Below are 27,967 nucleotides of genomic sequence, written 5' to 3' on the forward strand. Positions count from 1 at the left end.
AAATCTGATTCTACTGCTTGCATCAGTTAGCTGATGTGGAATAGAGTTCCATGTAGTCATGGCTCTTTGTAGTACTCTGCACTTCCCATAGTCTGTTCTGGACTTGGAGACTGTGAAGAGAGCTCTGGTGCCATGTCTTGTGGGGTATGCATGGGTGTACCTTCAGCTTGTCAACACCTCTTATAAAAACAAATAATGATGAAGTCAATCGCTCTTCCACTTCCACTTTGAGCCATAATGTTAGCTCTCCAAGGGCCAGCCGTGCTGCCCTGTTCTAAGCCAACTGCAATTTCCAAAGTCCCTCTTTGTGGCCCCTGACCACACTACTGAACAATAGTACAGGTGCGACAAAACCAAGGCCTGTAGAACCTGCCTCGTTGATAGTGTTAAGGCAGAGCAGCGCTTTATTATGGACAGACGTCTCCCCATCTTAGCTACTGTTGGAGCAATATGTTTTGACCATGGCAGTTTACAATCCAGGGTTACTCCAAGCAGTTTAGACAGTTTAGTCTTAAGGTGTGACATTGCTTCAGAGTAATTAGAATCAAGCAGGTTTAAGGGATCAAATGTTATTTGTTATTTAGAGTATCTGTGCTTGTAAAAGGGTTGAGTGAAGCGAAACATTCCCATGGTTGAAAGGCGTGTGTTGTCTACTGTGTCTGGGCATCTCCAACCGTCAAAGGCCTGAGTGTTTGTTGTTTTTCCAATTCTCCCAGGCATTTTCACTATTTTTCCTCACAGCTATAATCCCATAACATGCTAATTATTGTAAATAAAATACAATTCTAGTCAAGGTTTATTGGTCGCGTACACAGATTTGCAAATCCCGCAAGTGCAGCGAAATGCTTGTGTTTCCAGCTCCAACAGCGCAATAATAATACCTAGCATTTTTTTTAAACAATACACACATAGTAGACCTACAATCCAGGGTCACTAGACCACTGGTGTGCTACTTGAAATCTACTTCAAATCAAAATCAAAATGACAAACATCATATTCTTAAATTCCATACAAGCCAACATGTCTCTGCTTTGCAACACCTCACCAGCATGTGGCAGTAGGTCCCTAGTGTAAGAGCCCCACTAGCTCTCAGGAGAGAACAGAGAGAAGATGCTGCTGGTTTAGAAGGGGGGGGGGGGGGGATGATACATCTTTTTGTGTATACATTTAGGTTCAGAGGTGCAGTTTAAAAGTTTGTAAAAAATACAGATAAGAATAAGAAATAAAAGGAACAAGTAATTAAAGAGCAGCAGTAAAATAACAATAGCGAGACTATATACTGCGGGGTACCGGTACAGAGTCAATGTGCGGGGGCTCCAGTTAGTTGAGGTAAAATGTACAGTTAAAGTTGGAAGTTTACGTACACTTAGGTTGGAGTCATTAAAACTTGTTTTTCAACCACTTAACACATTTCTTGTCAACAAACTATAGTTTTGGCAAGTCAGTAAGGACATCTACTTTGTGCATGACACAAGTCATTTTTCCAACAATTGTTTACAGGCAGATAATTTCATTTATAATTCACTGTATCATAATTCCAGTGGGTCAGAAGATTACATACACTAAGTTGACTGTGCCTTTCAACAGCTTGGAAAATTCTAGAAAATGATGTCATGGCTTTAGAAGCTTGTGATAGGCTAATTGTCATAATTTGGGTCAATTGGAGGTGTACCTGTGGATATATTTCAAGGCCTACCTTCAAACTCAGTGCCTCTTTGCTTGACATCATGGGAAAATCAAAAGAAATCAGCCAAGACCTCAGGAAAAAGATTGTAGAACTCCACAAGTCTGGTTCATCCTTGGGAGAAATTTCCGAACACTAAAGGTACCACGTTCATCTGTACAAACAATACACCATTGGACCACGCAGCCGTCATACCGCTCAGGAAGGAGACGCGTTCTGTCTCCTAGAGATGAACGTACTATTGTGTGAAACGTGCAAATCATTCCCAGGACAACAGCAAAGGACCTTGTGAAGATGCTGGAGGAAGCAGGTACAAAAGTATCTATATCCACAGTAAAACGAGTTCTATAATCGAAATAACCTGAAAGGCCGCTCAGCAAGGACGAAGCCACTGCCTCAAAACCGCCATAAAAAAATCCAGACTACGGTTTGCAACTGCACATGGGGAAAAATATCATACTTTTTGGAAAATTTTTCTCTGGTCTGATGAAAAAAAAGTAGAACTGTTTGGCCATAATGACCATCTTTATGTTTGGAGTAGAAAGGGGGAGGCTTGCAAGCCGAAGAACACCATCCCAACTGTGAAGCACGGGGGTGGCAGCATCATGTTGTCGTGTTGCTTTGCTGCAGGAGGGACTGGTGCACTTCACAAAATAGATGGCATCATGAGGATGGAAACCTATGTGATATATTGAAGCAACATCTCAAGACATTAATTTAAAGCTTGGTCACAAATGGGTCTTCCAAATGGACAATGACCCCAAGCATACTTCCAAAGTTGTGGCAAAATGGCAACTAAGTCAAGGTACTGGAGTGGCCATCACAAAGCCCTGACCTCAATCCCATAGAAAATGTGTGGGCAGAACAGAAAAGGCGTGTGTGAGCAAGGAGGCCTTCAAACCTGACTCAGTTACAACAGCTCTGTCAGGAGGAATGGGCCAAAATTCACCCAACTTATTGTGAAAAGCTTGTGGAAGGCTATCCGAAACGTTTGACCCAAGTTAAACAATTTAAAAGGCAATGCTACCAAGTGCATGTAAACTTCTGACCCACTGGGAATGTGATGAAAGAAATGAAAGCTGAAATAAATCTCTACTATTATTCTGACATTTCACATTCTTAAAATAAAGTGGTGATCCTAACTGACCTAAGACAGGGCATTTTTCCTAGGATTAAATGTCAGAAATGGTGAAAAACTGAGTTTAAATGTATTTGGCTAAGGTGTATGTAAACTTCTGACTTCAACTGTACATGTAGGTAGAGTTATTAAAAAGTGACGATGCATGGATGAGAACAACAGAGAGTAGCAGAAGTGTAAGGGGGGGAGAGGGGGGGGGCAATGCAAATACTCTGGGTAACTATTTGAATAGATGTTCAGGAGTCTTATGGCTTGGGGGTAGAAGCTGTTTAGAAGCCTCTTGGACCTAGACTTGGTGCTGCTTGCCGTGCGATAGCACGTCTATGACTAGGGTGTCTGGAGTATTTGACAATTTTTAGGGCCTTCCTCTGACACCGCCTGGTATAGGGGTCTCGGATGGCAGGAAGCTTTGCCCCAGTGATGTACTGGGCCGTTCGCACTACCCTCTGTAGTGCCTTGCGGTTGGAGGCTGAGCAGTTGCCATACCAGGCAGTGATGCAGCCAGTCAGGATGATCTCAATGGTGCAGCTGTAGAACCTTTTGAGGATCTGAGGACCAATGCCAAATCTTTTCAGTCTCCTGAGGGGGAATAGGTTTGGGGATCTTATCCTTGTTGTTCTTTTCAGCTCCAATGGGGAATCCACAAAATCCCTGTGGGATGCAGAAACTGGCAGAGAACTTTTCCGTGCAACAATGTCTATGGAAAACTTTCACATTATTTCCAGGCTTTGATAACCAAGACACCAGACGAGCTCGGCGGCAGAGAGACAAGCTAACTGCAATCAGGTCAGTGTGGGACAAGTGGGTGGACCGCCTTCCCCGGTCTTAAAACCCTGGGCCCAACGTTACGGTTGATGAACAGCTTATACCATTTAGGGGTCGCTGCCCCTTCAGGCAGTCAGTACATGCTCACAAAATACGAAACCAAGATCTGGGGTGCCTGTGATGCAGCTTCATCATATGCATGGAACTTGCAAGTGTATAGGGGGAAACCAGATGGAGGAGCCCCTGAGAAGAACAAAGGAATGTGGGTTGCCCTGGATGTGATACAGGGACTCCGTGGCTACATCATCACATACGATAACTTTTATACATTGCATAAGCTGGGGCATAAGCTGGGACAGGAGCTCCTCAAGAGGAAGCTGACGATGGTAGGAACAGTACAAAAAAACAAGCCAGAGCTCCCACCTCAGCTGTTGAATACACAGAACAGGACTATCAATTCCTCTACGTTTGTGTTCACGGCCGACACGTCCCTTGTCCAACGTGCCAAAAAAAGGCAAAAATGGGGTACTCATGAGTATGCTGCATAGGGATGTGAAAATCTGTGGCCGGGAACATCAAAAACCAGAAATCATAATGGATTGCAATGCCACAAAAGGAGGGGTGGATATTTAGACAAGCTGGTGACTGGCTACAGCTGCAAAAGAAGAATGCTTAGCTGGCCACTTGTGATATTCTTCACAAGCTCGGGATACAACGTTTGACATCTGGATGGTGTTGAACCCAGATTGGAACAGAGGGAAGCTCCAGAGGAGACCGCTCTTTGTCGAAGAGCTGGGCAAGGCATTGGTAAGACCTCAAATCCAGAAGAGGCAACATATCCCAAGAACCCCAGCTTCTGCAGCCATCGTGAAGAGAATTCAGGAGGAGGATGCTGGTTCCGCATTCGCCAGACCCACAGTACCAACAACTCCAATTCCGGAAGTAAGTGTGAGTGATGTTGTTGCATGTGTTTGTATGACTCTTCTACCTTGGCCTGCTGTAACTATATGTGAGTGAGTGAGATGTTAGTAAAATTCCTGAACTAAGTGTTTTCATTAGGGATGCACGATATATTGATGAACATATCGGAATCGGACGATATTAGCTAAAAATGCCGTTATCAGTATCGGCCCGATGTCTAGCTTAACGCCGATGTGCAATACCGATGTCAAAGCTGACGTGCATATATAAACGTAGGTACATGACGTAATGGCGCCACGTAAAATTTTGCGCAACACAGCATTCCTAACCTAGCCCACAATGTCTGCTGTATGGATCGAGCAGTCAACAGGTCACGTAGTCATTTGAAAGAGTAAGAACATTTCAGCGAGACAACTCAAAAGGCGAAATCCATTAAAGCTAAGATAATGGAATTCATTGCCCTTGACAATCAACCGTTCTCTGTCATGGGTGATGTTGGCTTTCGCCGACTATTTTTCAGACGTTGCCCTACTGGAGTTACACAGTAATAGCGTCACTGCTATTAGCTTCACGACATACTATGGACCTCTGTTTGGGTCTTTGCGTGTCAAAAAAGATACACATCAAATAACACTATTTGACCCGTTAAATATTTTAATTTGACACGTCAAATAACACAGTTCTATTATAGAATATTGTGTGTTCTGAATTTGCACGTGCAAGCCAAGCGCCACCACTACTATCAGTAGCACTGTCGCCCGCAATGTCTGGGGTAGCTAGCTTTAGCTTGGTACCTAGCTAGCACCAATACAACCAGCCGGAAAACAATGACCAGTAGAAACTGCAGTCATGTTCATTATTCTTAGCAATGATTTAGGAATCTTGTGAGTAAGTATTAGCTAGGTAGCCACTTGTTGTTCGCCTATTGAAATTGAACTTCAGTTCATGAAAATAAATAGCTAGCCAGCAACTTAACCTTGTTGCCCAAAGCTAACGTTTTAAGCAGCCTGCTAGCTTTATCTGGCTAGTGAGGCTCGACCGGACCGGGTTATGTGTTGTGAAGCTAGCCACAATAAGGATTAGGCACAATAGTGGAATTTGTGGGTTACCTTCAAAATAAAAGTACCTCTTTAAAAGTGATGCAGAAGGTTACAATTGGTTGAATCATGCCATATTTAGACTAGATAAATGTTAAACAATGTTGGAATGTGAAGCAATGAAATGGGGTATCAGTCTACTCGGTGACACCCACAAAACACGACTGTGTAGAGTTTATGCAAATATTAGCATTGTAGCTCTTAGCGCAGGACTGTGACTGTGTGAAATCACCTCCCCAGTCAGCCTATTGTGTGTACGTAAAAAATGTATGAACGTGTTAAATTATTATGTGCAGTCATATTCAGGTCCTGATAGGTCAACACGCTTATTTGACGTTTATCTTTTTTGACACGCAAAGACCAAAAGCACAGCAAGTAAATACGTAAATGCCATACGTAAATGGACATACGGAAATGGCAACAAAATAACTTTTTTGGTCAGTGTGTTGTGTGTAACCTTTATTTAACTAGGCAAGTCAGTTATGAACATATTCTTATTTACAATGACAGGGCAAACCCGGACGACGCTGGGCCAATTGTGCACCGTGCTATGAGACTCCCAATCACGGCCGGATGTGATACAGCCTGAGGATTCGAACCAGGGACTTTAGTGACGCCTCTTGCACTGAGATGCAGTGCCTTTGACCGCTGCGTCTATGTGTGTGTCTGTTAACTATTTAACTGTACTAGACTGCTTAAAAGGAGTCTAGTACAGTTTTTTGGCATGGAAAATATCAGATATCGGTATCGGCCAAAAATGTAATATCGGTGGATCACTAGTTTTCATCATTCTAGATTGCAACCGGTAGCAACAAGAAGAAGTGCTGCCATGTGGGTGGAACCAAGAAGGACAGGAAGACACAGTACACATGCATCAAGTGCAAGAAATACATTTGCAACACACACAGAGTAAAACTCTGTCCCTCATGTGGTGTGTAGACCAGCCCCCATTTGTTTACAATGGGGCTCATTTATTATTTCCATAAAGTACTGTATGTAAAATGTGTCCTTCCAATTTGTTCAGTTCAAAGCAAAAAACATCTATAGCGATGAAAAACGTGTTTAATTTATATTTGTTCAAGATACAAGATTTATACCACCCACGTCTTAGATTGTTTACAAAATAATTTAATTTAAAAAAAATGAATAGCGCTTTTATTGATAAATGTGATCTAGCAGAGGTAAATGGCAAATATTAACCATGTATGCTGTCTATATTGCTTATAATTTATATAAGGGTCAAAGACGAGATGTGTAAATTTGGTGTCCAAAGACCATTCATTTAACATAGAAAAATAAATATAATATTAAATCACTCAACTCTTACACCCCTTTTGACCCAGAAATATCTGTGAATCAAACTATTAAATTACGGTTATTAAGCTCTAAAAGTGTCAAAATGTCCTTCAGTGTAACTGTCCGGGTAAAAATTCTAATAACAAATAATTGTTTTTAAAATGTAGAAATTCATCCTAAAAATATAAATGAACACCCATGGCATAACTGTGTTAGTGTTTGCAACAATATATAGAATAATGGGCAACATACTGTATCGAAAAAATATTTAAACTTGAATAACTTTTGTCCGGACATTTTCACTTCATCAAGGTCATTCAGTATAACAAAGGTACAAATCAATTTTAAAGCATATCGCATGATAATCAGCCTTCAGCTGATTGTGCCTTCAGCACAAAAAAAAGTTTAATGTTATACCACAATGTCACCCGTTATGCTGAATGACAGTAGATTTGTTATCCCATGTTCTCACTAGTTTACAACATTTAATCATGCAATTCAAATTTACTTGTTGTATGAATACTCAATATCATCATTTTAAAACTATCTTATGGCATTTTAAGGTATTACAAGGCACATTATCTTTATACTGTAGATGTCGTTGTCTAATAAGAAGTGGCTGCACGGCACAGGCAAAAGATCAACACAGATCCAGTTGCTAGGGAGGAAAGACTAGCCAGAAATAAAGCAAGGTATTGTTTTCATGGTTTTATGCTACTGTCAGCAAAATAATAGGATATAAAGCTGGGTGGATAACGCTTAACATTAAGTTGCACTATTACACTGTAGTTAATGTTTTATTGCACTGCAGTTAAGGTATAATTGATATATTATATTAGTTCATATAATATCAAACACACAAATATTGGATTAAAATGGATTATGAATTATATTAGTTAATAGCTGCTTCACAATTGGGGCACTTTATAAAAAAATCGAAACTGTATAAGTTTGAATTGAAGTAGTTTGATGGGCAATTTATGTAGGTATCTTGAAATTGCATTTGTGTACCTGCATTGAATAGAAATGTACCAGTTAGTTTAACAATGCATAAATTACAACATTAACAATCATGTAATAACCATGTAATAATGCAACTAATTGCAATGTAAAGCAGGCTCAAATTATAGTAAAGTGATCATAATTAACATTAGCAATGAAATAGAAACAAAACATGTTTGAGAGAGAAAGGGAGAGGGAGTTAAATGTTAAACGTTGATTAACTGTTATCATTGTATAGCCTACTATTAATAGACTACTAAACATTTAATGGATGCGAATCCTATTCTGTGCCAGTGTCATAATTTGCCATCAGAGAAGGAAGAATGATGTCACTCCTGATCATCCACCAATCCATACAATGACACAATCTGATGCTGAAAAAAAATAGGGGGAAAAAAATGGAGATTAAATCAGAGGAGCTGTGAAAAAAAAATCTAACAAATAAATGTGGTGATGAATTTAACTCCAGTATCCACTGAAGGAAACTCTTGAGCAGCCCCCTGAACAACTTCTACAAGTACAACATGAACCTGCGCCTCCAGAGCTGGAGCAACCATCTGAATCCTTGACTCCAAGGAGCAATCCCTTGAGACTCAATCTCAAACACTGGAGCAACCACTTGCTTCCTCCATTCCAGAAAAAGTTTTTTTAAAAGGTATCAAAGCATTGCAAGTGGCTGCAAAAGGAAAAAGGAGAACTAAAGAAGAAAATTCTCCAACTGGAAATGCAACTAAAACAATCACAACAAAAAAGTGACAAATTCCGAAAGGCATGCAAAGGTCAAATAAATTCAAATGCAATCTAAGTGAAAAATCAGGCCACGGGGGAAAAAGAAAATGTCTTTAGTGAGGAAAACATAGGTCATTATATTTCTCAGTAGAGATGAAAATAGTCACCTTCTCTCAGGGAAGAAAGACACTGTCACGCAAAACAAGGAGGTTCAGAGGCGCATACTCATTAAATCTCTAAAAGAACTCTACGCAGAGTACAATTCAGAGGTGGATGGGACACTCGCTGTCATACAGGACAGTTTTTACGACTGTGGCCATTTTACATTACAGAGACAAAGGCACATGAGCGCAACACCTGAGCGTGTCTCAATCACGAGAATGTGAAACTTCTAGTTGACTGGTTGGGCCAAAGCGGGTTGATGAAAACCTCAAGCGTTTCCATGTTACTGTATTCCATTGTGATCTCAAGAACAAGCAATGCATGTACCGTGTTTGTGCAAAGTGTTGCTATGATGAAGTAGAGCTGGCCCTACCTGAAGAGAATGCACCGATTTTCATGGCAACAGTGGCAAAGGAATAAATCAAACAATGGAGAAAATTAATTTACCAATTTTGTGAGAAATAAAAGATGGGCACGTGGCTCGATCTGGCTAAAAACTTCAACGAGAAACTGGATGCTCTTGCGAGGCACCAGTTTAACTGGCTGCACCAAGTTGAGCAGTGCCAAAATTATTGTTATTGCTGAAGGAATCACATTTAATCAATATTTATGGGCCATATTGATATGAGTCATTCAGGGTAACAAAATATTGTCATACAGTGTAACACCAGTATTTTATATTAAAATACAATACGTTTGTTTTGTTGACTCAGACAAAAACAAATCTCAAATGATGAAGTGAAATATTTTCATAGATTTTTGAATTATTTTCAGTTTAAGTCTGGAAGTTTTTGTAAAAAAAAACTTCAAGAAATTTTGAGTTGTACCCGTGACACATCAAATATATGGTATTCAACATTATGTCATTTTTTCTGGGTAGTTATAATTCTGCCAGTCCAAGCATGGATATACAGTGGGGCAAAAAATTATTTAGTCAGCCACCAATTGTGCAAGTTCTCCCACTTAAAAAGATGAGAGAGGCCTGTCATTTTCATCATAGGTACACTTCAACTATGACAGACAAAATGAGGGAAAAAAATTCTTAAAATCACATTGTAGGATTTTTAATGAATTTATTTGCAAATTATGGTGGAAAATAAGTATTTGGTCAATAACAAAAGTTTATCTCAATACTTTGTTATATACCCTTTGATGGCAAAGACAGAGGTCAAACGTTTCCTGTAAGTCTTCACAAGGTTTTGTCTCACAAGGGATTACGGTCGGATTCGTGTTTATCTTTGAAGGAATGAGCGTTACACCGAGGCCTGTACTCTGGAGCGGGATCGATTTGGAGGTGGAGGGTCAGTCATGGTTGGGACGGTGTGTCACAGCATCATCAAACTTATCTTGTTGTCATTGCAGGCAATCTCAACTCTGTGCCTTACAGGGAAGACATCCTCTTCCATCATGTGGTACCCTTCTTGCACGCTCATCCTGCAGACCATGCCACTAGCCATACTGCTCGTTCTGTGCGTGATTTCCTGCAAGACAGGAATGTCAGTGTTCTGCCACGGCCAGCGAAGAGCCCGAATCTCAATCCCATTGAGTATGTCTGGAACCTGCTGGATCGGAGGGTGAGGGCTAGGGCCATTCCCCCCAGAAATGTCTGGGAACTTGCAGGTGCCTTGGTGGAAGAGTGGGATAACATATCACAGCAACAACTGTCAAATCTGGTGCAGTCCATGAGGAGAGGCACTGCAGTACTTAATGCAGATGGTGGCCACACCAGATAGTGACTGTTACTTTAGATTTTTACCCCCCTTTGTTCAGGAACACATTATTCCATTTCTGTTAGTCACATGTCTGTGGAACTTGTTCAGTTTATGTCTTCATGTCTCAGTTGTTGAATCTTATGTTCATACAAATATTTACACGTTAAGTTTGCTGAAAATAAACGCAGATGACAGTGAGAGGACATTTCTTTCTTTGCTGAGTTTACATAATTCCATGTGTTATTTCATAGTTTGTCTTTATTATTATTCTACAATGTAGAAAATAGTAAAAATAAAAACCCTTGAATGAGTAGGTGTCCAAACTTTTGACTTGTACTGTATAGTGTGTATATTTATATTGTATGCATGTATGTATATACACAAACACACACACACACACACACACACATATATATATATAAACACACACACATATATATAAACACACACACACATATATATATAAACACACACACACATATATATATATAAACACACACACACACACACACACACACACACACATATATATATAAACACACACACACACACACATATATAAACACACACACACACATATATAAACACACACACACACACACACACAGGGGATTGAAAATGATGCAGACAACTATATTGATGGAAGCTACAATATATCTGCAATATTAAAGTTGATATACTCCCCAATTGTATTTTATATATATATAATTTATTTATTTCTAAAACAGCATCTTGTTTAGCTGGGACTTTTTCTTTGAACAAACCTACATAACTTGGGGGCAAAAACAAGTAATGTGTTCACTTGATGAAAAAAGCCTCAGTTTTATCCTATTCAAGGCAGCTACCTCTCTGTCTGTCTGTCCTGACTCCCATATATGCAAACAGTAATTTCATGTTGAAGATTTACTGAGAAAGAAAGAAATTGAGACCACAGACTTCCCGCCAGATCATCCTCTACCCCTCCAATTATTTTTAGTCAGCCTTTTATTTTGAAGTTAGATGGAAAACATGACTGGAATGTGGTGTTTGTTGGGTATTTGAGCAACCCTTATGTTTGGTGTCGTTGCACTTAAGGGATTCATTAACAAAACACTTAGATGAAGGAACACATTCTTCTCTTCTTATGCCTGTGTATATTATGCACATTTTTGGTAAACAGTAGAACAGACTTAGCGTGTACCAATGTACAGTAGGCTGCCCAAACAATGTTAACTGGTCACCATCTGTATTTAAGGCTATCCTATTTAAAAAATACAATTGTTCACAGGATTTAATGGTTATTATGTCTTTGTGAAAGAGACAGGCATTTAAGTCTTGAAACCTTTTACAGTTGTTTTAAGAAATGTCACTTTTCCTCGAGGTTTGTTCTGTTTTCCCTGAGCATGAGTGGATGTTTGACAGTTTGTGATTATTAAGGAAATGTGTCTGCCGATTTTAATACAGATATGCAAAATGATAGCGGAAATGATCATGTTTGAGTAATCAATTATCCTTTAGATAACAGTCTTATGTGGCCTATGCCTATTTGTCAAGGAAAGAGTCTTCATATCAATCAGAATTTTGCCTTTAAAGCCTGTCTCTCTGAAGCAGTACAGTACTTTTGTTAGAATTAAACTGTTTAGTTTGCAGAGTATCTGGATTCTGTCTTGCTGCCCTTAAGTTTGACACTAGTCTACAGACAGTGTTTGTGCATTTGTCTCCATATTTTACACTTTGTTATTTTCATTTTTGCAAACAGGGGAAATCCCTTTTTTGAAACATCTTTGGGAATTTGCCTGGCTTCAATGCGAAAAGAGAGTGGAGATGAACCCAAATGGTAAAGACATTGTTTAGCAGGACATTCAGCTCAGGTAAATCCCCTCAAATCACAACCTTGTGGTGAGAGAATGATTCGCAGTTAAAAAATAAAAAATCCCATTTAACCTTTATTTAACTAGGCAAGTCAGTTAAGAACCAATTCTTATTTACAATGACGGCCTAGGAACAGTGGGTTAACTGCCTTGTTCAGGGGCAGAACAACAGATTTTTAACTTGTCAGCTTTGGGATTCGATCTAGCAACCTTTCGGTTACTGGCCCAACGTTCTAATCACTGCATGTGTTTGTGAAAGAGATAGAGAAAGAAAGAGAAAACGAAAGAGAGATAGTTTGGGGGACAGACAGAAGAAGACTAGTGAGACTACAAAACAATTGACAGCTGATGCAGATTCATTGATCATAATGACAGCCGATGCAGGTTCATTGATCATCATGACAGCCGATGCAGGTTCATCGATCATCATGACAGCCGATGCAGGTTCATCGATCATAATGACAGCCGATGCAGGTTCATTGATCATCATGACAGCCGATGCAGGTTCATTGATCATAATGACAGCCGATGCAGGTTCATTGATCATAATGACAGCCGATGCAGGTTCATTGATCATAATGACAGCCGATGCAGGTTCATTGATCATCATGACAGCCGATGCAGGTTCATTGATCATCATGACAGCCGATGCAGGTTCATTGATCATCATGACAGCCGATGCAGGTTCATTGATCATCATGACAGCCGATGCAGGTTCATGGCAATTATTGTGGGGTGACTTGTGAAAACTTGGTCTGTGTCAACTGGAAGAAATGGGGTGAAGAGATGTATTTACTGCTCAAAGTAGGATTCTCATGTAAAAGGGCCAATAAATATAGCCTAGGCTATGGTATTCTAATTTCAGAGCAGCTAAATTCCACCAGAGCATCACATTTACGGTGCTGTAGAAGCACTTAAACTTTCTGACAGAATCCAAAGTTATTCTGTTCAAGAGCCCGAGGTTCTCCAATAGGAGAGACGTTCACAGCTCACTGCAAACACAAAACACTAAGCTAAAATAGACCAGAGTTTTCCAAATGTAACTCAATGTTTTGAGAATTTAACAGATTATCATTTCCATTTCAAATTCACCATATGAGGTCACCCCCTGCCTCGCTCAAGTTTAGCAATAATGCATACTTCTAAGCACTGGCTGTTCGCCACACTTTTTGGAGATTCAAAGAAAACTGTTTTGGAACAGCACTGCTGAAGGCACGGTGAGTAGCCAAAGGCTATTTTTCTACACACAATTTAACAATTTTGGGGTGACCTCCATTTAAACAGGAGAAGGCCAGCCTGCTGTGAAGACCAGGAGGAGAGCGGTGAAACTGAGATCACAGTGCCCACAACAAGGTAAAAGATTTCCCCCCCCCCCAACCACCGCACCCTGCACACACTAACCCTCTTCCTAGTCCATAGAGCCTTTCGCTTCGCCTTCTTCAAAAAGAAGTTCACTTTCCACAAAGGGTAAAGTTTTTAATGAAAAAAGCAATCTATACACATTACTTTATATTTGTTTACTTTTGAACTTTTTTTGCTATCTGTTTAGTGAAGTGTCACTGAAAACTGAGAAGGCAGTACATGTGTTGGGAGGGCGGCCACATCTGTTCAGCATTAGGAACCGGCCATCAACATTATTACTGGGGACCTAATTTAATATTTTCTCTTTTTTGATCTTCCACCTTTAATCACTGGCTCTTGGGAGGATCGGCTTTCCTCAAGAAATTGTTAGAAAGCAGAAAGAAAAATGTTATTGCAGCATGTTTATGGAATCAAACATGCGAAGAGAGGGCTCGCACATACAAAAAATGTACCCTGTATCTGAAGTTGTACAGAGAGGACGATGAGAGGGTGGGGGTGGATGAAAACCACAACATAACTGTATGTAGTCAGGACATTCCAAAGTCACAATTTTAATTTCTCCAAACGTTGGTTCACCGAGATCATTTCAGATGATATCAGTAGCAGTAGGGGAGACAGCAGGAGGGTGTGGGCCCGGGGTGGGGAGAATATGGACAGGCATACTCAGTTTGAGTTCCCTCAAATCAGCATCCCTGCTTTTATTACACCACCATTTCCAATATCATTGCAACAGGGGTGAGCAAAGCATAACAAAGTATAGTTGTGTGGAGCTGTGTGACTGGGCTCGTTTCTCCTGCCGATGATGAGTGGGAACATCAGGAACGGATCAAGAGCTGAAGCCCCTGGGAAATCCAGAGGAGTTCTTCAAGGGGCCTTTGATGGGACTTGTATCCATGACACTCATGTCGGGGAACTGACCTCTCCATGTCACAGTGGTCATGCTGCATGCGGCACACTTATTCTCTCTATTTCAACACCAATGATGTGTTTGCGATCTAGGCCTGAAAAAAAGCTGAAAGAAATCCAGGGGAAGGCACACGCACGTACCGATATGACGCATGGGAGATGGTAACTCCGTTTTGTACCGTCAAAACTGTGTTTATATGTAGAAGCCAGACAACATAGTTTAAATTAAGCTTTTAAGGGCCACCCGGGTGGCGCAGTGGTTAAAGGGCGCCGTACTGCAGCGCCAGCTGTGCCACCAGAGACTCTGGGTTCGCGCCCAGGCTCTGTCGTAACCGGCCGCGACCGGGAGGTCCGTGGGGCGACACACAATTGGCATAGCGTCGTCCGGGTTAGGGAGGGTTTGGCAGGTAGGGATATCCTTGTCTCATCGCGCACCAGCGACTCCTGTGGCAGGCCGGGCGCAGTGCATGCTAACCAAGGTTGCCAGGTACACAGTGCTTCCTCCGACACATTGGTGCGGCTGGCTTCCGGGTTGGATGTGCGCTGTGTTAACCTCTTACAGCTACCAATTTTTTCAATTTCCAGGTTGGATGAGTGCTGTGTGGGTTGGGTTGTGTATCGGAGGACGCATGACTTTCAACCTTCGTCTCTCCCGAGCCCGTATGGGAGTTGTAGCGATGAGACAAGATAGTAGCTACTAACAATTGGATACCACGAAATTGGGGAGAAGGGGGTAAAATTTTAAACAAAAAAACAAAACAAAAATTAAGCTTTTAAAATTGATAGATCAACTTACAAGCAAGCTAAGTTGAGACAATATTCCCTCCCCCTAATAGAATTTAGACTATTGTCTCCAAGTAACTGTTCTTCTCTAGGAAGTAATGTTATAATTAGCCAATGCCAATGAGATACAGGGACACTGAAAATACAATATTAAAAAGAGGAATTATAAACTGGGTGGTTAGAGCCCTGAATGCTGATTGGCTGACAGTCGTGGTATATCAGACCATATACCACGGGTATGACAAAACATGGATTTTTTACTGCTCTAATTACGTTGATAACCAGTTTATAATAGCAGTAAGACACCTCGGGGGTTTGTGGTATATGGCCAATATATATACCATATACCACATCCCCTCGTGCCTTATTGCTTAAATATAGCATGTAAGTCAATAACTGTTCTATGGATGGGTGTGTGTGGGCAAGAGGGTATGTGTCTGCATATGAATGGGAGAGTAAAAGAGGGTGAATATGAATATGTATAGGAGGGCGAGAGAGAATGGGTGTGTAGAGGCATACAGTGGTTACTCAAGGTTTTGCGATTATGGTGCGGAACAGAGGTGATTTGTGGTTTAGTATGGTACCCTGCGTCACTACTTCATTGCTCCAGACCAGCGCAGGGGGGAGTTAGAGCACTGATTATGCTTTTGGGTCACAAGGCGCAACTGTGTCTCAGTAGTACTGTAGCCTACTCCCAACCGGTCACGTTGTACAGTGTCTTAGTGGCGCAGCGGTCTAAGATACTGCATCGCAGTGCAAGATGTGTTGCTACAGATGCTGGTTCAAAACCTGTGCCGGCCTCGACTGGGAGATCCATGAGATGACTGTAGGTTTTTGGTTTCTCTCCCTCTTTAAACTAACATAATAATTCTAAATAACAAACTGGCTTTAATTACAAATTAGATGGAGGGGTGCTCATCTCATCTACGAACATAGACGGGCTCTAACTACCCTAGCTCCACAATGAGATAGCCAGCCTGTCAGCTTAGTGGAGTCTGCCACTAGCACAGTCAGTGTAGTCAGCTCAGCTATCCCCACTGAGACAGTGTCTTTGCCTCCATTTAGGTTGGGCAAAACTAAACATGGCAGTGTTTGCCTTAGCAATCTCACTGGAATAAAGACCTCCTCCATTTCTGTTATAATTGAAAGAGATTGTGACATCTCAAAATAGGGCTACTTAATGTTAGATCCCCCAATTCCAAGGCAGTTGTAGTCAATTAACTAATCACTGATCATAATATTCATGTGATTGGCATGACTGAAACATTGCTTAAGGCTGATGAATTCACTGAGTTAAATGAGGCCTCTCCTCCTGGTTACACTAGTGACCATAGCCCCCGCGCATCCCGCAAAGGCAGAGGTGTTATCATTTACAATAGCAAATTTAAATATATATATCTTTTTAAAGACAGCATTTTCATATTCTAAGCTTCTAGTCATAAAATCTATGCAGCCTACTCAATCACTTTTTATAGCTACCTCCTGGGTCCACAGACCCACTCCAAAAACCTCTCGAAGCCATCGTTGACTCTGTGGGTTTTGTCCAACATGTCCCCTACTCACTGCCACAGTCATACTCTGGACCTAGTTTTGTCCCGTGGAATGGATGTTGTGGATCTTAATGTTTTTCCTCATAATGCTGGACTATCGGACTATTACATTTGCAATCGCAACAAATAATCTGCTCAGACCCTAAACAAGGATCATCAAAATCCGTGCTATAAATTCTCAGACAACCCAAAGATTCCTAGATGCCCTTCCAGACCCCCTCCACCTACCCAAGTACGTCAGAGAACAAAAATCAGTTAACCACCTGTCTGAGGAACTCAATTTAACCTTGTGTAATACCCTAGATGCACCCCTAAATATAAAAAACATTTGTCATAAGAAACTAGCTCCCTGGTACACAGAAAATACCTGAGGAATAAAGCAAGCTTCCAGAAAACTGGAACGGAAATGGCGCTACACCAAACTGGAAGTCTTCCGACTAGCTTGGAAAGACCAATACTGCACGGTAGTAAGAGCCCTGACTGCTGCTCAATCATCCTATTTTTCCAATGTAATCGAGCAAAGCTAACTAAAAAGCAGCATTCCCCAAGAGAGGATGGCTTTCACTTCAGCAGTGATAAATTCATTAACTTCTTTGACAAAAAGATCATGATCATTAGAAAGCAAATTACGGACTCCTCTTTAAATCTGCGTATTTCCCAAAGCTCAGTTGTCCTGACTCTGCACAACAATGCCAGTACCTAGGGAGAAACTAAAGTTTCTATATCTATATCTCGACACATTGATGAAAATAGTAATGGCCTCTAAACCTTCAAGCTGCCTACTGGACCCAATTCCAACTGAATTACTGAAAGACCTGCTTCCTGTGCTTGGCCCTCCTATGTTGAACGTAATAAACGTCTCCCTATCCACCCAAATGTGTACGAAACTAACTAAAGGTGGCAGTAATAAAGCCTCTCTTGAAAAAGCCAAACCTTGACCCAGATTTTTTTTTTTTTTAAATATCTCCCATTCCTCTCAAACACTTTAGAAAAAGCTGTTGCGCAGCAACTCACTGCCTTCCTGAAGACAAACAATGTATACAAAACGCTTCAGTCTGGTTTTAGACCCCATCATAGCACTGAGACTGCACTTGTGAAGGTGGTAAAGTACCTTTTAATGGCGTCAGATCGAGGATCTGCATCTGTCCTAGTGCTCCTAGATCTTAGAGCTGCTTTTGATACCATCGATCACCACATTCTTTTGGAGAGATTGGAAACCCAAATTGGACAAGTTCTGGCCTGGTTTAGATCTCATCTATCGGAACGATATCCGTTTGTCTTTGTAGATGGTTTGTCCTTTGACAAATCAACTGTAAATTTCGGTATTCCTCAAGGCTCCGCTTTAGGACAACTTTTGTTTTCAACATGTATTTTACCTCTTGCTGATGTCATTTGGAAACATAATGTTAACTTTCACTGCTACGTGTACGACACACAGCTGTACATTTCGATGAAACATGGTGAAGCCCCAAAATTGCCCTCCCTGGAAGCCTGTTTCAGACATAAGGAAGTGTATGGCGGCAAATGTTCTACTTTTAAACTCAGACAATATAGAGATGCTAGCTCTAGGTCCCAAGAAACAAAAGTGATCTTCTGTTGAATCTGACAATTAATCTTGAGACAGTCGTCTCAAATAAAAAAACTGAAGGATCTTGGCGTTACTCTGGACCCTGATCTCTCTTTTGACAAACATATCAAGACTGTTTCAAGGACAGCTTTTTTCAATCTACGTAACATTGCAAGAATCAGAAACTTTCTCTCCAAAAATGATGCAGAAAAATTTACCAATGCTTTTGTCACTTCTAGGTTAGACAACTGAAATGCTCTACTTTCCAGCTACCCAGATAAAGCACTAAATAAACATCAGTTAGTGCTAAACACAGCTGCTAGAATCTTAACTAGAACCCCAAAATGTTATAATATTACTCCAGTGCTAGCCTCTCTACACTGGTTTCCTGTTAAGGCTAGAGCTGATTAAGGTTTTACAGCTAACCTACAAAGCATTACATGGGTTTGCTCCTACCCATCTTTTCGATTTGGTCCTGCCGTACACACCTACGCTACGGTCCCAAGACGCAGGCCTCCTTACTGTCCCTAGAATTTCTAAGCAAACAGCTGGAGGCAGGGATTTCTCCTATAGAGCTCAATTTTTATGGAATGGTCTGCCAATCCATGTGAGAGACGCAGACCCGGTTTCGACTTCTAAGTCTTTATTGAAGACTCATCTCGTCAGTAGGTCCTAGGATTGAGTGTAGTCTGGCCCAGGAATGTGAAGGTGAACGGAATGCACTGGAGAGAAGAAACGCCCTTGCTGTCTCTGCCTGGCCGGTTCCTCTCCACTGCGATTCTCTGCCTCAAACCCTATTACAGGGGCTGAATCACTGGCTTACTGGTGCTCTTCCATGCCGCCCCTAGGAGGGGTGCGTCACTTGAGTTGGTTGCGTCACTGACGTGATCTTGTTGTCCGGGGGGGTTGGCGCCCCCCTCAGGTTCGACATTTACTCCTGAGGTGCTGACCTGTTGCACCCTTTACAACCACTGTGATTATTATTATCTGACCCTGCTGTTCATCTACGAACATTGGAACATCTTGGCCATGTTTGGTTATAATCTCCACCCGGCACAGCCAGAAGAGGATTGGCCACCCCTCATAGCCTAGTTCCTCTCTAGGTTTTTTCCTAGGTTCCGGCGTTTCAAGGGAGTTTTTCCTAGCCACCGTGCTTCTACACCTGCATTACTTGCTGTTTGGGGTTTTAGGCTGGGTTTCTGTACAGCACTTTGTGACATCAGCTGATGTAAAAAGGGCTTTATAAATACATTTGAAAAATATATTTGAACGGCATTCTTACATTGGCATTCTACTTGTCCAGATGGGATAGGGCAGAGTGATGGTGATTGCATCGTCTGTGGACCTATTGGGGCGGTAAGCAAATTGAAGTGGGTCTAGGGTTACAGGTAAGGTGGAGGTAATATGATCCTTGACTAGTCTCTCAAAGCACTTCATGATGACAGTAGTGAGTGCTACGGGGCGATAGTCAATTACAATTGCATTATTGGGTACAGGAACAATGCTGGCCTTCTTGAAGCATGTGGGGACAGCAGACTGGGATATTGGAGAGATTGAATATGTCCGTGAACACACCAGCCAGCTGGTGTGTGCATGCTCTAACAGCGCGGCTAGGGATGCCGTCTGGGCCGGCAGCCTTGCGAGGGTTAACACATTTAAATGCCCTATTCACGTCTATCACAGAGAAGGAGAGCCCACAGTCCTTGTTAGCAGGCCGTTTCGGTGGCACTGTATTATCCTCAAAGCGGGCAAAGAAGGTGTTTAGTTTGTCTGGAAGGAAGACGTCGATGTCCGTGTTGCTGGTTTTCTTTTTGTAGTCCGTGATTGACTGTAGACCCTGCAACATACATCTCGTGTCTGAGCTGTTAAATTGCGACTCCACTTTGTCTCTATACTGACATTTTGGTTGTTTGATTGCCTTGCAGAGAGAAATGACTACTCTGTTTGTATTCTGCCATGTTCCCAGTCGCCTTGCCATGGTTAAATGCGGTGGTACACGCTTTCAGTTTTTGCGAATGCTGCCATCTATCCACGGTTTCTGGTTAGGTTAGGTTTTAATAGTCACAGTGGGTACAACATTTCCTATACACATCGATATATCATATCCCAGTCCACGTGATCAAATAATCTTATAGCGTGGATTCTGATTGGTCAGATCAGAGATGAATAGTCCTGAGCATGGGTACATCCTGCTTGAGTTGTTGCCTATAGCTAGGGAGGAGCAAAATTAAGTCATGGTCAGATTTGCCGAAGGGGGCGCAGGGGAGGTCCTTGTATGCGTCACGGAAGTTAGAGTAACAATAGTCCAGTGTTTTTCCAGTGTGCTACAGTCGATTTGCTGATAGAATGTAGGTAGCCTTTTCCTCAAATTTGCTTTGTTAAAATCCCCAGCTAGAATAAATGCAGTCTCAGGATATATGGTTTCCATTTCCATAAAGTCCAGTGAAGTTCTAAGATGGCGCCGACAGAGATGGTCGCCTCACTTCGAGTCCTTAGGAAACTATGCAGTATTTCGTTTTTGTATGTATTATTTCTTACATTATTAGCCCAGAAAATCTCAACTGCTATTACATACAGCCGGGAAGAACTATTGGATATAAGTGCGACCACAACTTACCAACGTTATGACCAGGCATCGTGAAGTGCTTTGAGAGACTAGTCAAGGATCATATCACCTCCACCTTACCGGTCACCCTAGACCCACTTCAATTTGCTTACCACCCCAATAGGTCCACAGACAATGCAATCGCCATCAAACTGCCCTATCCCATCTAGACAAGAGGAATACCTATGTAAGAATGCTGTTCATTGACTATAGCTCAGCATTCACCACCATAGTACCCTCCAAGCTCATCATCAAGCTTGAGGCCCTGGGCATCAACCCATCCCATTCAATTGGTTCCTGGACTAACTGACAGGTCGGCCCCAGGTGGTGTCAGGCAAATAACCTCTCACTCAACAAAACAAAGGAGATGATCGTGGACTTCAGGAAACAGCAGAGGGAGCACCCCCCCATCCAAATCGACAGGACAGAAGTGGAGAAGGTGGAAAGTTAAGTTCCTCGGCGTACATATCACTGACAAATTGAAATGGTCCACCCACACAGACAGTGTGGTGAAGAAGGCCCAACAGCGCCTCTTCAACCGCTGGAGGCTGAAGAAATTTGTCTTGTCACCTAAAACCCTCACAAACCTTTACAGATGCACAATTGAGAGTATCACCGCCTGGTACGGCAACTGAACCGCCCACAACCGCAGGGCTCTCCAGAGGGTGGTGCGGTCTACACAACGCATCACCGGGAGCAAACTACCTTCCCTCCAGGACACCTACAGCACCTGATGTCACAGGAAGGCCAAAAAGATAATCAAGGACAACAACCACCCAAGCCACTGCCTGTTCACCCCGCTACCATCCAGAAGGCGAGATCAGTGCAGGTGCATCAAAGCTGGGACAGAGAGACTGAAAAACAGATTCTATTTCAAGGCCATCAGACTGTTAAACAGCAATCACTAGCACAGAGAGGCTGCTGCCTAAATACAGACCTGTAACCATTGGGCACTTTAATAAATGCAACACTAGTCACTTTAATAATGTTTACATATCTTGCATTACTCATGTCATATACTGTATTCTATACTATCTATTGCATCTTAGCCTATGCCGCTCTGACATTGCTCACCCATATATTTATATATTCTTATTCCATTCCTTAATTAGATTTGTGTGTATTAAGTATTTTTTTGTGTAATTGTTAGATATTACTTGTTAGATATGGCTACACTGTTGGAAGAATCAACTTTTCTAAATACCTAGACCGTTCAAGGGCAGGCAAAGACTGGAAGTAGTTACGTGACAAATCTAAGACTAGCGGAGAAAAGAAAAAAAAAAGAAGAAAAAAAGATTAGCGAAATAGATCAATACAAATTTATTTCGCTAGTCAGCCAGCTAAAGTCAGCTTCCCGGCAAAAAAGCTAGGGGTAAACAAACAGTGACGTATGTATAATACGACAGATTTACTATATTTACTGTCAGTGTTAGCATGTCAGATAAATAACGTAAAAAAATATAATGTTAACTAGCAAGTCAGCTAAGAACAAATTCATATTTACAATGACGGCCTACCAGAATGCAAAAGGCTTCCTGCGGGGACAGGGGCTGGGATTAAAAATACAATAAAAATATAGGACAAAACACACATCATAACACTACATAAACAGAGACCTAAGACAATAACATAGCATGGCAGCAACACATGAAAACACAGCATGGTAGCAAGACAACATGACAACATGGTAGCAGCACAACTAAGTGCAAGAAGTTAGAGACAACAATACATCACACAAAGCAGCCACAACTGTCAGGAAGAGTGTCCACGATTGAGTCTTTGAATAAAGAGATGGAGATAAACCGGTCCAGTCTTTTCAGTTCGCTGCTAGCTGCAGCGAACTGAAAGAGGAGCGACCCGGGGGAGACAATGGCGCCGGAGGAGATGGCTGCCGTTTTATGGTCCCCTAACCAATTGTACTATTGTGCGTGTTTTTTCGTACATAATGTTTCAGCTACCGTCTCTTATGACCGAAAAGAGCTTCTAGATATCAGGAAAGCAATTACTCACCTCGTACTGGAAGAATAATATTTATTCAACAAGTCAGACGCAAAGGATTTATTTCAGACACCCGACAAGGCCCTCATCCCCATCATTCGCAGGAGAAAGAGACAGACATCGGGGACATAGGTCGGGGTGCCTAGGTTTTGCTTGCTTGAGGTAGAATATCTCATGATAAGCTGTAGACCACACTATCTACCAAGAGAGTTTTCATGCATATCCTCTGTAGCTGTCTATTTTCCACCACAAACTGATGCTGGCACTTAGACCGCACTCTGTATACGGCCATAAGCAACCAACACTCATCCAGAGGCGGCGCTCCTAGTGGCTGGGGACTTGAATGCCAGCATGTTAAATGTGCAACCAGTGAGAAAAAGAAAAGAAAAAAAAAAAAACTCTAGACCACCTTTACTCCACACACAGAGACGCGTACAAAGTACTCCCTCGTCCTCCATTTGGCAAATCTGACCATAATTCTATCCTCCTGATTCCTGCTTACAAGCAAAAACTAAAGCAGGAAGCACCAGTGACACGGTCAATAAGGAAGTGGTCAGATGACGCAGATGCTAAGCTACAGAACTGTTTTGCTAGCACAGACTGGAATATGTTCAGGGATTCTTTCGATCGCATTGAGGAGAACACCACATCAGTCACTGGCTTCATCAATAAGTACATAGATGACGTCATCCCCACAGTGACTGTATGTACATATCCCAACCAGAAGCCACTGGATTACTGGCAACATCCACACTGAGCTAAAGCGTAGAGCTGCAGCTTTCAAGGAGTGGGACTCTAACCCGGAAGCTTATAAGAAATCTCGCTGTGCCCTCCGACAAACCATCACAGGCAAAGCATCAATACAGGACTAAAAATGAATCGTACTACACCAGCTCCGACGCTTGTCGGATGTGGCAGGGCTGGCAAACTATTACAGACTACAAAGGGAAGCACAGCAGCAAGCTGCCTAGTGACACAAGCCTACCAGACGAGCTAAAATACTTCTAATACTTCTATGTTCACCTCGAGGCAAGCAACACTGAAACAAGCATGAGAGCATCAGCTGTTCCAGATGACTGTCCTCACGCTATCCGTAGCCGATGTAAGACCTTTAAACAGGTCAACATTCACAAGGTCACAGGGCCAGACAGATTACCAGGATGTGTACTCCGAGCATGTGCTGACCAACTGTCTTCACTGACAACTTCAACTTGTCCCTGGCCGAGTCTGTAATACCTACATGTTTCAAGCAAACCACCATAGTCCCTGTGCCCAAGAACACAAAGGTAACCTGCCTAAATGACTACCGACCCGTAACACTCACGTCTGTAGCCATGGAGTGCTTTGAAAGGCTGATCATGGCTCACATCAACACCATTATACCCAGAAACCCTAGACCCACTCCAATTTGCATACCGCCCCAACAAATCCACAGATGATGCAATCTCTATTGCACTCCACATTGCCCTTTCCCACCTGGAAAAAGGAACACCTATGTGAGAATGCTATTCATTGACTACAGCTCAGCATTCAACACCATAGTGCCCCCAAAGCTCATCACTAAGCTAAGGACCCTGGGAATAAACACCTCCCTCTGCAACTGTAAACTGGACTTCCTGACGGGCCACCCCCAGGTGGTAAGGGTAGGTAACAACACATCCGCCATCCGGATCCTCAACACGGGTACCGCCCCAGGGCTGCGCGCTCAGTCCCCTTATGTACTCCCTGTTCACTCATGAATGCATGGGCAGGCACAACTCCAACACCATGATTAAGTTTGCCGATGACACAACAGTGGTAGGCCTGATCACGGACAACGATGAGACAGCCTATAGGGACAAGGTCAGAGACCTGGCCGTGTGGTGCCAGGATAAGAACCTTTCCCTCAACATGATCAAGACAAAGGAGAGGACTGTGGACTACAGGAAAAGGAAGACCGAGTATAACCCCCTTCTATTCGATGGGGCTGTAGTGGAGCAGGTTGAGAGCTTCAGGTTCCTTGGTGTCCACATCACCAACAAACAATCATGGTCCAAACACACCAAGACAGTTGTGAAGAGGGCATGACAAAGCCTATTCCACCTCAGGAGACAAAAGTTTTGGCATGGGTCCTCATCCTACAGCTGCACCATCCTGACTGGTTTCATCAATGCTTTGTATTGCAACTCCTCGGCCTCCGATCGAAAGGCACTACAGTTGGTAGTGTGTACGGCCCAATACATCACTGGGGCAAAGTTTCCTGCCATCCAGGACCTCTATACCAGGCGGTGTCAGAGGTAGGTCCTAAAAATTGACAGACTCCAGTCACCCAAGTCAGACTGTTCTCTCTGCTACCGCACAGCATTTTTAACAGAATGTGACTGGCAAAACAATTGTGTTGTATGTGGAGGATGAGGGCTGCAGTAGATATCTCAGATAGGGGGGAGTGAGGCCTAAGACGGTTTTATAAATAATCAACAACCAGTGGGTCTTCCGAGGTGTATACAGAGATTTACAGAGGAGTATACTGAGCAGTGATGTGGTCTCTGAAGGTCAAATGGTGAAGGACATCTAGCCGCTCGAGAGCATCCTTAGCTGCCGATCTATAAATGACATCTCCGTAATCAAGCATGGGTAGGATGGTCATCTGAATCAGGGTTAGTTTGGCAGCTTGGGTGAAAGAGTGACTACGATAGAGGAAACCAAGTCTAGATTTAACCTTTTCCTGCAGCTTTGATATGTGCTGAGAGAAGGACAGCGGACCATCTAGCCATGCTCCTAACTACTTGTATGAGGTGCCTACCTCAAGCTCTAAACCCTCAGCTGTAGTAATCACACCGGTGGGGAGAGGGGCATTCTTCTTACCAAACCACATGACCTTTGTTTTGAAGGTCCACAAGTATGGAAGGATCTACCGCATCAATAGCTTTGACAAAGTGAAAAATAGCATCACAACATTGCTTAGAATCAAGGACAATGGTGACATCATTTTGGACTATTAAGGTTGCAGTGACACATCCATAACCTGAGCGGAAACCAGATTGCATACCTGAGAGAATACTATAGACATCAAGGAGGTCAGTCAGTTGATTATTGACAAGTTTTTCCAACACTTTTGATAATCAGGGCAAAATAGAAATTGGCCTATAACAGTTAGGATCAGCCTGACCTCCCCCTTTAAATAAAGGACACACAATGGCTGCCTTCCAAGCAATGGGAACCTCCCCAGAGAGTGGCAGAATAAGTGTCATGCTAATTATTAGTTGTTGTGACAGCCAAGTATGTTAATAAAGACAAATGAGGCTTCTGAAAACGTTTGTTGAAAATAAAAAAATAATGTGTCAGTAGTTTACTCAGGATACCGCCAAAGTAAGGCTAATTACATGGGAGTAGCAGGAGTGCACTAATGCTGTACCCTACTCGGGGGCGTGGTCACGTTAAACCACAGCTCGTCTTGTTTATCTTTCTGGAAGACACCACTAACCTGTCAAATGTTGCCAGGTAGCTAATTAGTTACATGCAAAGTACTGAACGTTTGAGCAACGTTGTATTTGTTTGGTAACTTAGCAAGTTAGAGGTCAAATAATATAAGCAGCGAGCACATCATAGACCTAACTTTAGGCCTAAATTAGATAGCCATCTACGTTGGTTAGCTAGGAAACGTTCATGACTAAGAGCACATCATAGACCTAACTTTAGGCCTAAATTAGATAGCCATCTACGTTGGTTAGCTAGGAAATGTTCATGACTAAGCTAGTTAAGAAACCTTTAGCTAACGTTAGTTAGTCGACAAGTTAGCTAACGTTACCTGTAACGGCAACCGAACTCTATTGATTTACCTACATTTTATTTCCCCCGTCTATAGCTACAAATGTTATGGAAATAAATTACAACAACAAATATCTTAGCTAGCTAAATGAACTGGTTAGCAAGTCTAACATTAGCCAGTGCAGTGTTGCCAGTGAATGGACACTCACCACTTCTTTCGCCTTGAGAGAAAATCCGTTATTCGGTCTGCTCTTCTTGAATATTTCATCTTTAGGCAAATCAAACACTACTCCCATAGCTTTATTTCGGGTTTTGACCGTTTTTACACTGGCTTTGAACAGTAAAGTTATATCAACAGCCATTATGTTAGTAACACCGAGGAGGTCCACTGTCAACACAGAGAGGAGGTTCGATTAATTTCAAGCGGGCGCCCGTGTTGGTTTGATTTTCACTGGCTGAAAGTTGATCCCATTCGATAAGGAAACGGCCTGCCTCCCGGGCTTGAGCCAGGTACCGTTGGGGTGCCCTGCTCTGTCCGATAGCGAAATCGGCTCAAAACAAAATTATGTAATGAGCAGGATTCTGTGTTTTCACATGCAAAAGTGACTGCTTTTGAAAAAAACGTTTTATCTTCCCAAAGAAAAATAGTTTGACAATTCAAACATGTGTTTTATGGAAAAGAGATGTTATATGTTTCTGGACGATGCACCATGCTGCCTTGTCAACAACATTACCGAACTGCTAAGATTACCTCACCGCTTTCACCCGATGATGGTAAGGAACATTGCCCGGTTGAACCCGCGTAATAGAACTCCCTCAGACATGTAAGCAATATTGACGTCATATTTTTGCGACACATGGGCGTGTTTGAGACAAGTATGAGATCATGGTACTAAAGTTAGCAGTATTCCAGTGAAATACTATTTAGGGATCAAAATAAGAAAATAATAGAATGAATGGACTTAGCTAGTTTTACTCCAGTAGGTTCAGATATTATAAATGTGTTCAGTGGGAGGCAGAGATGTATCCTTTCAAGGAATAGTTAATGTATCAAGTTTTAATGTGACATGAATAAATACAGTGAAATGCTTTT

General features: G+C 42.1%; 1 protein-coding gene across 1 annotated transcript in view; it reads right to left on the reverse strand.

The window, feature by feature from the left end:
* The window catches only part of LOC110528472 (syntaxin-18), a 45,825-nt gene extending 18,125 nt beyond the window's left edge, over nucleotides 1-27,700 (reverse strand). Inside the window, exon 1 of the mRNA XM_021610563.3 lies at nucleotides 27,084-27,700. Coding sequence (XP_021466238.1) covers nucleotides 27,084-27,236 — 153 coding nt within the window. The 5' untranslated portion in view covers nucleotides 27,237-27,700. The remainder of the gene's footprint in view (nucleotides 1-27,083) is intronic.
* Nucleotides 27,701-27,967: the final 267 nt, after the last annotated feature.

Source organism: Oncorhynchus mykiss, chromosome 7 (genome assembly GCF_057628025.1).
Source record: "Oncorhynchus mykiss isolate SJ-2025 chromosome 7, ASM5762802v1, whole genome shotgun sequence".
Classification (NCBI taxonomy): domain Eukaryota; kingdom Metazoa; phylum Chordata; class Actinopteri; order Salmoniformes; family Salmonidae; genus Oncorhynchus; species Oncorhynchus mykiss.